This window comes from Bombus huntii, chromosome 12 (genome assembly GCF_024542735.1).
Source record: "Bombus huntii isolate Logan2020A chromosome 12, iyBomHunt1.1, whole genome shotgun sequence".
In the NCBI taxonomy this organism is placed as follows: Eukaryota; Metazoa; Arthropoda; class Insecta; order Hymenoptera; family Apidae; genus Bombus; species Bombus huntii.
In genome coordinates, this window is record NC_066249.1 from 8,556,907 (window position 1) to 8,569,146 (window position 12,240).

Sequence of the window (12,240 nt, forward strand, 5' to 3'; positions counted from 1 at the left end):
ACGTCATCTCTGTCACGCTCGGATACACCGTTCTTGCAAGTAGGGATATTTTCTTGGCCGATGCTCAGCCACGGGACCTCGCGAAATGTCACGCGACTCTTGCATTTCGGCTTACCCTATTAACGCTGAGCTCATCTCCTCGACTGTTAACAACCGCTTTAAGCTTTGTTTCTTTCCGACGAAAGAGGATTAGTTTTCGATTGTTGGCGCTCGATTATTATTTTTAGCTGTCGGAAAAAATCTCTAGTTATGAGCAGTTATGGGCAACTTGGAGATATATACTTAGATGTCGTAAGCATTCTATAGGAATAGATACGTATTTTGAATCTCATGCTGCGATAGTCATTTGTAAATTGATACGTCAAATTTCTCATTCGGATTAGATCTCATCGAACAAGTTGAGTATAGTACGGACGATGGAATAGTTCCGAATTGATACCGTGCGGCTGAGAATCACGTGACCTCGAGCTCCAATATGTCTGAAATTACCGTAAACTTTAACGCCTGATCAATTTTACGATCTGATTATTACCTGTTTCATATGTTCTCCAACATTCGACAAAATTTACTGAAACATAGAAATTCAAACTTTTCGAAATATGCAGTCAAAGACGCAGCGATATAATCCACAGTACCAGGAAGCACGTACAAAACGTTCGTTAATCACGATCGAACGATGCAATCGTCGTCTAAGCCGGCGCGCAATTAAACGGCCGGCGAATTACGGTGGAGCCTGAATTGGTGGCTACTCCGCAGCTTGGTATTGGATCTCGCCTGTGGATGGGACTCGAATCAATCCGGTTCCCCCTTTGCGAAATTGTAAATAAATTAGGAGCTACGCGATCGCGAGAGTCAACACGTTACTTGCGCGCGACCGATCCCTACCTCGTCTTTACCTCCCCCTTGTTCGTACGTGTGCGCCCGCTGCGTGGCGCCACACACGCGTGCCTGTGTACCGCTGCTTGCCGGTGCGCATGCGCGAACCGAGCGAGCTCATTCACCACGGTGGGCGTGCATTGCACGAAGCGGACGAAGATAGACAAGGTACGAGGGTTAGGTTTGCGGAGAGCTGGAAAGAGAAAGGGTCGAGGGTCGGGAGGAGCACATAGACGAGGGACCAACACACCGTCGTTGCGTTTATTAACGCACGTTGCACGGTGGGGTTTGCTGGCACAGCATCGGCTGTGCGGCAACCAGCCAGGCAGGGTCAAGTGTTTCTCTCCGTCCTTCTTCGATCTTCGCCCTTTTCCGTTTCCCCTCCCCCTCAGCCTCCCCGCCGACCGCTGTGTCCCACCTTCCCGCGCGCACCTTCCCCTACCCATGACTCTGTACCCCCACCGTTTCCCCGCAACCCCCTACGGGTTCTACGGTCGCCTCGACCGAAGCTGAAATATCCGGAGAACGAAACGCGGTTGCTCGCAGGTCCAACTTTTCTCCTTATGCGCGTTACGTTTCCGTCTTCCACCCCTTTTTGTTCGTCGTTGACGATTATTAATTCGCGATAAATAATCAATCATGACGGAACTTTGAAATTTCGAAAAAGCACGATATAAAGGTATTGCGAGAATTGCAAAATATTCAGAAGCTCATATTCCTAAAAATGTTTGCGGTAATCAGCGCGGGCTTGTAAATATTATATGCGGTAATATGCGCGTTCGAACGATAATTAGGAAACGGCGGTACGTCGAAAATCTCGTTGGGAATTTTAGTAATAATTACGAGGCGACGATCACGGGATAAATCGGCCGAAATCTCAACGTGGATTTCGATAACAATCGACGGGCCGTGAATGCATTGGCAAACGTCCAACGATGCGACGCGGATTCCGATAATCATCGATGGACGCGCCATAAAACGTTCCAAATCGCGATGCAGATTTCGCCAATGTGAATTTCGATAATCGTAAAATCGTAAAATCGTATTTCGTAAAATATCAAAAATTCCGACAATTAACGAGTATTGTACAATACAAAAAATGGCGATCGATAAATGAATTTAGTCGTTCGGAAGTTACAATGATCTGTTCCACAAATTCGAAAGTTACAAGGAGCGATGAAAAATAATGTTACGAACATTATTTTTGTCTAATTTATCTCGAAACTTACTAATTTCAATAATAACGAAAAGAGTAAAGTCGATCAGTTCGAATTCCAAAAGGTTTAACAATTCTGGATAGAATAATTCCGAAATTATCTTATAAAATATTGAGAAATTCCCTAATGGCTGTAAAACGATATACGATACGATAACTTTGATACACAAATTAACCCTAAAAAGAGCTATACGTCGATGGGTGAACCAGCAAGGACGGTAGCTGGTTTGCCTAGCGAAAGAGAGAGGAGAAGGTTGTACGTATTTTCCTCTCGTGCGAATCACCGCGGTCGACAGAAACAGGGAAACGGAGTTGAACCACGAAGAGAGGAAGAAAGTAAAAGTCGTCCGCAGAAGGGGGAAGGGGTAAACGTGTCTCCTTTCTCGTTTCGTTTCGTTTCGTTTCGCCGAGGCAGGCAGGCAGGCAGGCAAGCAGGCTCGTCGAGGCGCTAGAAGGGCCGGCGTTCGAGGGCCTCCATTACCGACGACTAAAAAAGAGGAACAGGAAAACGCTAAGAGAAAAAGAGGAAGAGGGTAGAAGGCCAGGGGGCGTGGGGTAGGGGAAATCTTGAGTTGCACCCGGCTCGTTTCTTCTTTTCCACGGCTCTGGCAAAGGCGAGAATGAATGCGTGCAAACGGCAAAGGGCGGAAGAAGAAAGGGAAGAACCATGACGAAAGAACGGAAAAGAGGAAGGAGAAGGACGGAGACGGAGAAGAAGAAGAAGAAGAAGAAGAAGAAGAAGGAGGAGGAGGAGGGGAGAAGTTGAAATCGCCAGCACGCGAGAGAGGTACCGGCGAGAAAAGAGGAAGCTGAAGGAGGCAACGGAGAGGACCATATACAGAAAAAGAGAAGAAGGAAGAAAGCGGTCGGAGGAATTACCGGTTCGTTGGCTAACTGGCTTCATAGAAGAAAAACCTCTTTATATCTCGCGCGCACGCACGTAAGCTGGTAGCGTGGCTGAAAAACGCGCCTTTAAGCCTCGAGTTTCATCGAATACACCCCGTGTACGAGTGGTACGCGGAACAAAGCCACCGGAAATCGCCCGAGTGGTACTCTGGCCTGCCTGGCGCCATCTTGTACACGGCTACCAGCCACGATGGGGAACGCACGCTCTTTACTCCCTCATTGTTCTTGTCGTCAGGTAGTTGCGCCACATTCGGATGGAACATCTCCCACCTTCCTTCTTCTCTTTCCCTCTGTTTTTTACTTTGTTGTACCCTTCTCTCTTGCCAGATGTCTTGAGACAAGTGACGGAGGAGCGCCGAAATTGTGACCACTTTGATGTCGAGACTCTGTTGTTCGGAGGCCGGAGATGATGTTACGCGGAGACGCGAGTTCTCGGTGCTCGTTAGAGATTCTGATGGAGCTGATTGTTGGATACGTTGTTAATTAGAGGAGATATAACTTGCTATTATCCCTGTTAAATTTGGCCCGCTGTAGACTGAGCTGTCAATCTCTCGACGTTGCACTCGAGCCTTCAATTCGAAAAAAGATTCTTGTAGTTTACCATTTGATACTTGCCTTGGTATTGGTAATACAAGGTATTTTAAGTTTCACTTACTATTCGGTAACTTTCTTCCATTCCGAATTCTATGTATCATACGCTTTCGAGATCTATGCCGATTCGAAAGTTGCCAATACGCCAACCTTGACCGTCCCGTTTTCCCTTTTTCTTTTTAAATATCGAAATCGCTATCCGTTCTTCTTACGCAAACATTATTCCTCTCAAGCAGTTGGGTTAGGTGGGTGTAGGTAAACATTGTATAGCACGTGTAAGTAGAAGGTAAGCTAAAGCTAAATAAGCGTCTTCTGCTTCCTCTTCGTCCGTCTTCTCGCTCTTTCTCTATCTTTTTTTCTTTCTCTTTTTCTTTCTCTTTTTCTTTTTTTTCTTTTTTTTTCGTGCTCCGATACACGCCAGCAGGAGCGTGTACGAAGTGTCTCTTACCAGCACTGGTGCCTTTTCATTCGAGTTAGTCGGTTGGTCTCGCCTCTAGAGGAAAGCGGAGGCTAAAGGGTTTCGATTTCCGTGCCGCGGCCGTACAAGTCTTTTTCACTTTCATCCGCCGCAGAGAAAATTTATACGCGCCTCGAATTCACTGGCACGCCTTTAATTTCTAATTCTTCGAACGGAAACGCCGGGTAACCGGTCGCCTCTGATTCGTCGCCTGCGAAAATCATCTCTCCGGTTTACACGCCGCGTCACCTGCAATCAAGATACCGTCGATATCTTTCACGATGCGCAAAATCGCGATATTCAAACTATATATACGCTCTATCGAACTTGTCGAAGACAGTGAAAGAGCGGAATACGAAATTTCGCCAAACAATTATCCAGCATTTTCGTTACTAGTTGGACCAGAGTTCCAGAATTTTACTTCGAATCTTGTCGTTGCACGAGAGATCAAATATTTAATGCTCTATCCCGGATCTCTTTGTCGCAAGGAAGATTATAGTTCGGAGTGCTAGAGCGTAAAATTGTAGGCAACGGTTGGCTTTCGGTTGAAAGTTCCACTTGCGTTTCTATGGGAACTGTGAACGATAGATTCGGTTTTAGCGGAAAACTTTGGCAAAATCTTCGACGCTGTCGATACGACGAACGAAAAACGACAACGAGAAGGGAAATTATGGGGCTGGATAGTCGAGGGGGGTTTCGGGGAACGACGGGGTCGGTCGGGAAAGTGTAATTTCAGTTTGAAACAGGAACGGGAGAGGCCGACCCACATCGAGGCTTCGAGTGTTTGTATTGCTGACGCGGCGATCCAATCCAATCCAATACCCATGGCGGATAGGCAACACACAGTGCATATACTATCTACGTATGAACGTATCTCCCTCTCTTTCTCTCCCTTCTTCCTCCTCCCCCTCGCCCTGTCGCTTTCCCGTCTGCTTCCCAATACAATTTCGCGGGGTTCGCGTCGAGCAGGCGGAGCCTTCATTTTGTAATTAATTGTCCGCCATTTTAACATCGGAAAATCATTTTTTCCTCGGCGACCACGACTTCCCAATTAAATCACCAGCCATACATGGATTCTCCCGTTGTCTCTGGCACGAAGAACGGTGTCGGCGATGAAACATTGCAGAGATTCGGATGATATTGTTTGGTGATCTCAATATAGACGATGTCTACCATCTTGTATATTTTTAACGCTTTACCTGAAACACGATAATATTCGAGGTATCATGGAGAAACATTGACTGTTAATAACAAAAGATTTATCGAATCACTCCGGTATCACAGTCTCTTGCAAAATGATTTCTTTCTTGCAAGTAGCGTCCAATCTGTGTCCGTGTACGATCGCCAAAGTTAGATCGTACGAATTAGAGGTTTCGTCTCGTAAATCCAAGAGCGATCCAGTTACTTGGATGTCTATCGAAAAAACTGGAATTCCAGCGTCGTTATATTTACGCGATTCGAAGAAAAAATCTTGGCGCATGAATCGAAGAAGCGAACGTGGCTCCTATGGAAACAGAGAAATTAATACCCATGGCGAAATTCAGCATAGAGCCGTCTAATTAAATACCTGAGCGTGGCAACGATCGCGACCCTCGGGATAGGGTTGAAGCGGTTAGCCGGGGCTGCATGCGTGCTAGTCGGCTGCTATTATCATAAACGCAACAATAACGAGGGATGATCCGACGTGTAAACTGTTAAACCCTCCTCCCCCTTGGCTCTTTTTTCGGCGAGGGTGAGGATTACCGTGGGGGCCCATCGAACCACGTTCCCGGGGCTGGAATCCACAGGGGATGTTATTGTTGCCGCAGAGAGCGAGAGAAAGCGGTCGTCGAGCTGCTGGAAATAGACACAGTGTAGGGACTCTGTAACTGTTAGGCTAGAAATCTACGGGACCATGCCGTTCAACCCTCGATAATATTGACGGTATTTGCCGCCTCCTATTACGAGCTCGATTGAACCAAACTATACGATTATCATGCGTCACTGATAGTCTCTCCAGACTGGATCGGGTCCTGAGACTATGGGGAGAAGGGTGACCTTTGTTGCAGGGTTTGAGCATCTCGATGATAATTTCTTAAAACGATGAGAGGTTGGCGAATCTTTTTGTCGAAGCGTGTTCGTTTACAGATCTGCAAATAGGAGTATATAACGGTGTAAAAACGAATTATACGAAGTAGTTGACATTGATCAGAGAATGGCTATTACTCACGGGAAAGGTCACTCGAGTGATTGTCTAGCGGACAGAGCTCCAAGGATAATTTATTCTGTAACATATTATAATAGAATTAACATATATTCTTTAGCTAAAATTATTTATTTATTTATTTATTTATCGTACAGGAAAGTATTCCGGCTAGAGTACAAATTGAAAGTATATAATGAATAATTAATTCTGCAGTTTGGAAAAATAGATAGAAAAAAGAAAAAAATAGATAAATAGTGGACATGTTCAAATCATTACTGAAAAAAATCGCGGCTTCGCACATCCGGTTAATAGGATCACAGATAAACAAGCTGAAACGTATCTCTGTACCAGAAAAGGGTCACGAGGGTCTTAATGGGCTGCGGACAACAACAAAGTTAAGCCTATTCGTGATAATATTTAATATGGTAATTGCTATGATCAGCGATTGCCATCTTCTATCCTGCATGCCACAAACTTAAGGAAACGCGATGTCCGACCAATACGCGATACAGCAGCCTAAAGGTGTTAGAGTATGTAAATTTTGCTGTGCATCGTCTAAGAAAACCGTGGCCTTCATACCCTCCTAACAGAATCCCTGAATGCGAGAGACGAAGTAAACGAGGAGCGTGATAAGATCAGCCAAATCGCGTATCCAAACGATTCCGCGAAGATCTCATGAGAAAACACTTATCATAACTCAATGACACGCCGTTGACCACGCACCAATGTACGAAATTAGCAAATTCACATTGCGTTAAGAAAGTTTTCCATGCATCGGGAAAAGAACAATCTAATCTTCGATTGTTATCGCGAGAAAGCATAAAGCTGCAACGCTTGAGCAAAATTGAGACGATACCGCCAGCACCTTCCGATATTTTAGAATTACAAATAGTAAAAATATCCTCAATACCGATACCAAAGTTGGATAGGTGTATGCAACGATTAAAGGAAAAGTGTGAACGGACTACAAGCGGAGAAGCATAGACCAGTGCGAAATATGACAATTTATCGGATATCATTGACTCTAACGATAGAATCATTATCCGGAAACATATCGCTAACGATTCCAAGAGATTGCCGTTAATTATCGACAAAGCTCCAGTAATAATAGCTCTAGTAATAATCTTCGATACGAAGTATACGGAACAAACAAGATAATCTTTATACCGATTTGTACGTTTACGAATACGATGAGCTTTTCTTCTTCCGATGAATGACTTTAATAAGATTCATTTTATATATTCTTTTTGCCAATATATATGACATAATACAAGTGGCTACGTATATAAGAAAGAAACCGCATCATTAGGGTCAAGATTCGATAGTGCGTCGTCCCAAATAATAGAGTTGAAATAATCGCACATTCCCAAGTAGTCGTCACGTTTGAACTATATTTGTATCGTTCGTTATTTAACAGCGGCCGAGACGATACGTTCAAACGGAGATCGAGGATCATACATTACGAGATACACAAATTTTAAGTTTTATCTAAAGATCGATACACTAAATAACAAGTTGCGCGAGAGTCTTACGGAGGGTAGTGCTTTCCAGTTGAACGGTTTAATCGTGGACAGTTCCGAGAAACAGTCTTTAAGCAAAATAAGTGGATCGATGGTCCCTTGGTTAAATACATTCATAGCAGACAACGAGCGACGCTCGCACGTGGAATACATGAATACGAAATCCTGGAACTTCATTACCGGAAGGTTACGTGAGTCTGCCAAGTCGCGGAACGCTCGAATGATACTTGCACGATGCGACCCATCGACCATGGGGGGCACACAGTCAACCACGTTTCATCGACGGCTGCACAACTCCTCCGTGGGTAGCTTATAATCAATTCAATTAAAATTGATTTCCACTCATCACGATACATCAAACAAAACGGGCCGTTGGTCCCCCCTTCTCTCTTTCTCTCTCTCTCTCTCTCTCTCTCTCGCTTCTTTTTTCAATGCTCTCGCGGCACCGCTCTTATTTCGTACTCCCCCTTGACTACCGTAAAAAGCATGATATCGCGATTCGAAACCGAGTTATAAATATTCAACGGGAGTCAAAGATGGGGCCGGGCGAGTAGTTAGAAAAGAGGGGGCGGGGGGTCGCTCGTAACCGTTTTGTTCTTTTGTCAGCGTCGTCGTTATATCGTATACCTTCAATTTTTTCTGTCTCTCCGCGGCAGTCGTGTTTACGTGGGCGTGCAACAGCGCGAGGATTCGACGGCTCGCTGCCGTGAACAGGCGGTTGAAACGACACGATTCGTGTATAACCGGGGCCTATCCTTCCTTCTCTTTTTCTTCACTCGCGCTGGTACTCATTCACTCTGGTATACGATGCAGCGTGCGTGCCTGATTTTCCTGTACGCTGATGCACTCGCCGGGGCGAGGCACGCGCCTACACCGAGCGCATTGCCCTTTCGAAAATCCGTTATTAGCATCGAGCCTCCATTATGACGTTTCGTGATGCTGACGAATACTTAGCCCTCGCCGTTCTGTTCTTGCCTTCCGTGTTAGCCGTGGCTATGCACGCGCGTTTACATATTATTCGAGGGAACATGGGACACGCGCCGCCACGCTCCGGACCCTTTCACCTACGCGACTATCGTGCCTCTGTCAGCAGCGTACGTTTCCTCTTTTGTTTTCCGTGTCGACGATAGACGAAGATGCTCGATACGGATTTATTTGTATGGTTACGCTTTCCTGTTGACGCACAGGTTCATCGACTGGAGCAATCAGTAGTTTTGAAGTTGTTCGATGTCCATTTTGTAGAAATTCTGTACGTTTCGACCTGGAACGAGGAGTGTCTGGCTTTTAATTCACTGTCTATTATATTCCAAAACTAACTACTTGTTATTTGATTCACTGTTCAGGTTACCGGAGTACAGACTATCAAGGAAGATACGAGAGTGCAGGATCCAGCCAGTTTCCAATGATGCCTGGTCCATGGGCGAGGGGTTACGGCACGCCCCATAATTATCAACAGTATTCGGAGTACCAGCAAAGAAATAATTACAGCGGCCAACAGTACGGGCGAAACAATTACCACAATCCACAGTACAACAGTTACGGGTCGCAGTACAATCAGCAACGGGTAAGATTTTAATATTTCAATGTTAATGGTTATCCCTGAAAACGATGGAGCGATCGATTAATGAATCTAGAAACATTTCGTTGTTCGAAAATGGATCTTTCTTCATAAATATTCGAATTAAATGAATTTCATTTCGATTAAAAGGTTCGTAAGAAACTAAGTAGCAGAGATTGAAGAATACGCCCATCACGATTTAACAGGATGATGCAGAGGTACGATCAACGACTAATCACGCTTTTTTATGATGTTCTAGAATTATTCTTCTAACTACCAAGGGAATAGTGGAGGAAGTGGGGCAAACAGGGGAGGAGGGTGGGGACGATCGACGTAAACTTTTACTTTGTTCGCTTACGATCGATTAACGTCATCACAGATTTCTAATTTAGGTTTATAAGAAATTCACGTTTCGTTGTAATCATTTAGAATCGTGGAGATATGCTTAAGGCCAGGAATTTATTTCATCGTGGACATGCTATTGCGTTGCTCCTTCTGTACCAGATATCCATAAATTTGGGTATATATGATGATATAATGAATATGTAATACGTTGACTTCATTCCAGAATTCGTTTCTATACAAAAATTTACGGAAGTTGCGATTAACGCAGGGTATTGTCACCTACATAGCATTTATACGATTAATATAATTTCTTTTTAATTGCAAGGTATATAGTGAACGCATAATATAATCTGTGATGACGATTATTATTTACGACTTAGAGACGTAAAAACGTGTCAACTGTAATTTCACGCGAACTCCAGCGTAAACACACGAAGAAAAGAAAAAAAGAAATGTCTAATAAATTAAATAATCGCTAAAGATTGCGCTTCGACTGCGTAACTTTTATTAGAAGTAGAAGGAGCAATCTGTAAGCGAGCACAATTTGTTAACAGAAATTTCATTGTACAATCAAAACTCGAGTAATCATGTTATGTTGAAACACAGTTCGTGCGAATGTTGATAATCAGCGCAATTTAGTCCTTTTTTGTTACGAAAAAGATCATTCAGATACGCCGGTGAATGAATCAACAAGGATTTTAACGTAAATTTCGATAGAGATTGTTCATCGTTGTCGGTACACAGACCGAATTACATATTTTTTGAATCACAGTAGTATTTATATATAATCATTGATTATAATACAAAATATTTGATGAAACAGCTGAAACTGTTCGTTCATTTTCTTTAGATCTCGTCCTAACCAAAATACCGAGACTATTTTGACAAACAAAGAGATAATAATAATATCGAAGAAATTGAGAAATATTTTTGCACGGGATAGTATTGTGACGAATAACTCTGTTTTGAGAAATTGTATTGTATATATTTGATAGATTTCTTCTTTTTCTTTACACCACAGCTTGCACAGATTGCACCGCGTACCCGTCGTTCGTACATATCGTTGGTATACAACTAAGCGAAGAAACTACGTAAAACCTTTTCATTATGATATCATGCACATCACATGTGGTGACTTTTATATTGTATTTACTTGAAGAAAAAATATATATATGATTTAGTGTTGGCTAAATATCTTCTTTGTTGAATTTCCCGATACGACTGCATGTCCAGAAATCCTTTCGACCAGTCCTTTCTAAAACGAAAAATTCAGTTATTACCATTAGAAGACTTGTAAGATGTTGGTTTTGATGCGAAAAATGAAAAACATTTTGGCATGCTGAAAGGCGTAATCGTGACGAATGGGGTGATGTGATATCACGGTTGAAACCAGGCGGTCCGGGTACATCTGGTACCGGTCTACCAGAGCGGGCGAGCATTGAACCAGCGAGCGCCACTCGAGAAAACAATAGCGAGCAACGTTCTTGTTCTCTCCACCTTTCTCTCTCACTCTCACTGGCTCTCTATCGTCACCCTGAAATCTGGAACCCATGTTGTAGAACCGTTTCATCGGAACCGGAGACGGTCGATCTCTTTAGTCAGGCAAATTTTACAAATCAATATGATCTTGGCTGATGCCAAGATGTTAAAGGTAACGCCTATGTCTATTTATAATATAATATAAGAAAGACAAAGTTTTATCCTAACCTTTTTGGTGGTAAATAGTCGCTTTAAAATAAACGTGACAGTTCTAAGAAAATATTTGTACGACGTGCATATATCGGAGAACTTGCCATAAACATTACAATGGGTAGAGTATTGTGTTCTGCATAGACTATTTAATTTGCAGTGCCCGCATAAAATCCTCCGATCGTTCAGCGATCCAAGCCGACACTTCCGATAACCCGCATGAGTAAGAGTAAACAACCCTTTCGGCCCCAGCTTCTCACATTGTTTCATTGCTCCTATAATTCCTTCATCCACTCCCCTATCCGACATAGTTATAACTTTCTATGCAGACTTTACTAGCAATAATTATTCCTAACTTACCTTTCTTAACGTCTAATTAGAACTTTGCGAGTAGAGACTATTTTCAATAGCAAGTTCAATTATTCTTTCAGCAAGAATTCTAGTTTCTGTCAAACCTACAAAAGTCACTTGCATCGATGTTCCTCCACAGAATATAGCGTTCCTCTTTGAGGAATTTTGCGGAGGATGTATCGCAAGCTCGGTTATTGCGTCTGCACACGATTATGGATGATCGAGCCACGTCGTGCGTGCCGCGCATACTCCTCCATTCCGAAGTACTCCTTTCTGTGAAGCATGCGGCGTTATCTCGGCTTCCTTGTTGTCCCTTTGATGAAATAAAGCACTATCCGCGGCGAGATCTACCCTACGTTAGTAGTTGCGGTTCCCGGTTTCTCTCTCTTCCTCTCTCCGCATATGTACACATCGCATATGTGAGGCGAGGGCACAATTCTCGAGTTCTCTCGACGGTGCAGGACACAATGCGGCCCTTACATCTTCATCGAGTACGAGTCGTCGCTTGCATGTAATGCGTTCACTCTACACTTTCCATACGGATGT

General features: G+C 43.6%; 1 protein-coding gene and 1 long non-coding RNA gene across 2 annotated transcripts in view; one reads left to right on the forward strand and one right to left on the reverse strand.

The window, feature by feature from the left end:
• Positions 1-10,846, forward strand: part of LOC126871557 (5'-3' exoribonuclease 2 homolog) — a 32,006-nt gene extending 21,160 nt beyond the window's left edge. Inside the window, exons 17-18 of the mRNA XM_050630484.1 lie at positions 9,095-9,315; positions 9,569-10,846. Of these exons, the coding sequence (XP_050486441.1) occupies positions 9,095-9,315; positions 9,569-9,646 (299 nt within the window). The 3' untranslated portion in view covers positions 9,647-10,846. The remainder of the gene's footprint in view (positions 1-9,094; positions 9,316-9,568) is intronic.
• LOC126871590 (uncharacterized) lies at positions 9,803-12,055 on the reverse strand. Its single transcript, XR_007691691.1, has 2 exons — positions 11,704-12,055; positions 9,803-11,641 (listed from the first exon to the last, which is right to left on the reverse strand). It is a non-coding gene; the product is annotated as an uncharacterized LOC126871590 (long non-coding RNA).
• Positions 12,056-12,240: the final 185 nt, after the last annotated feature.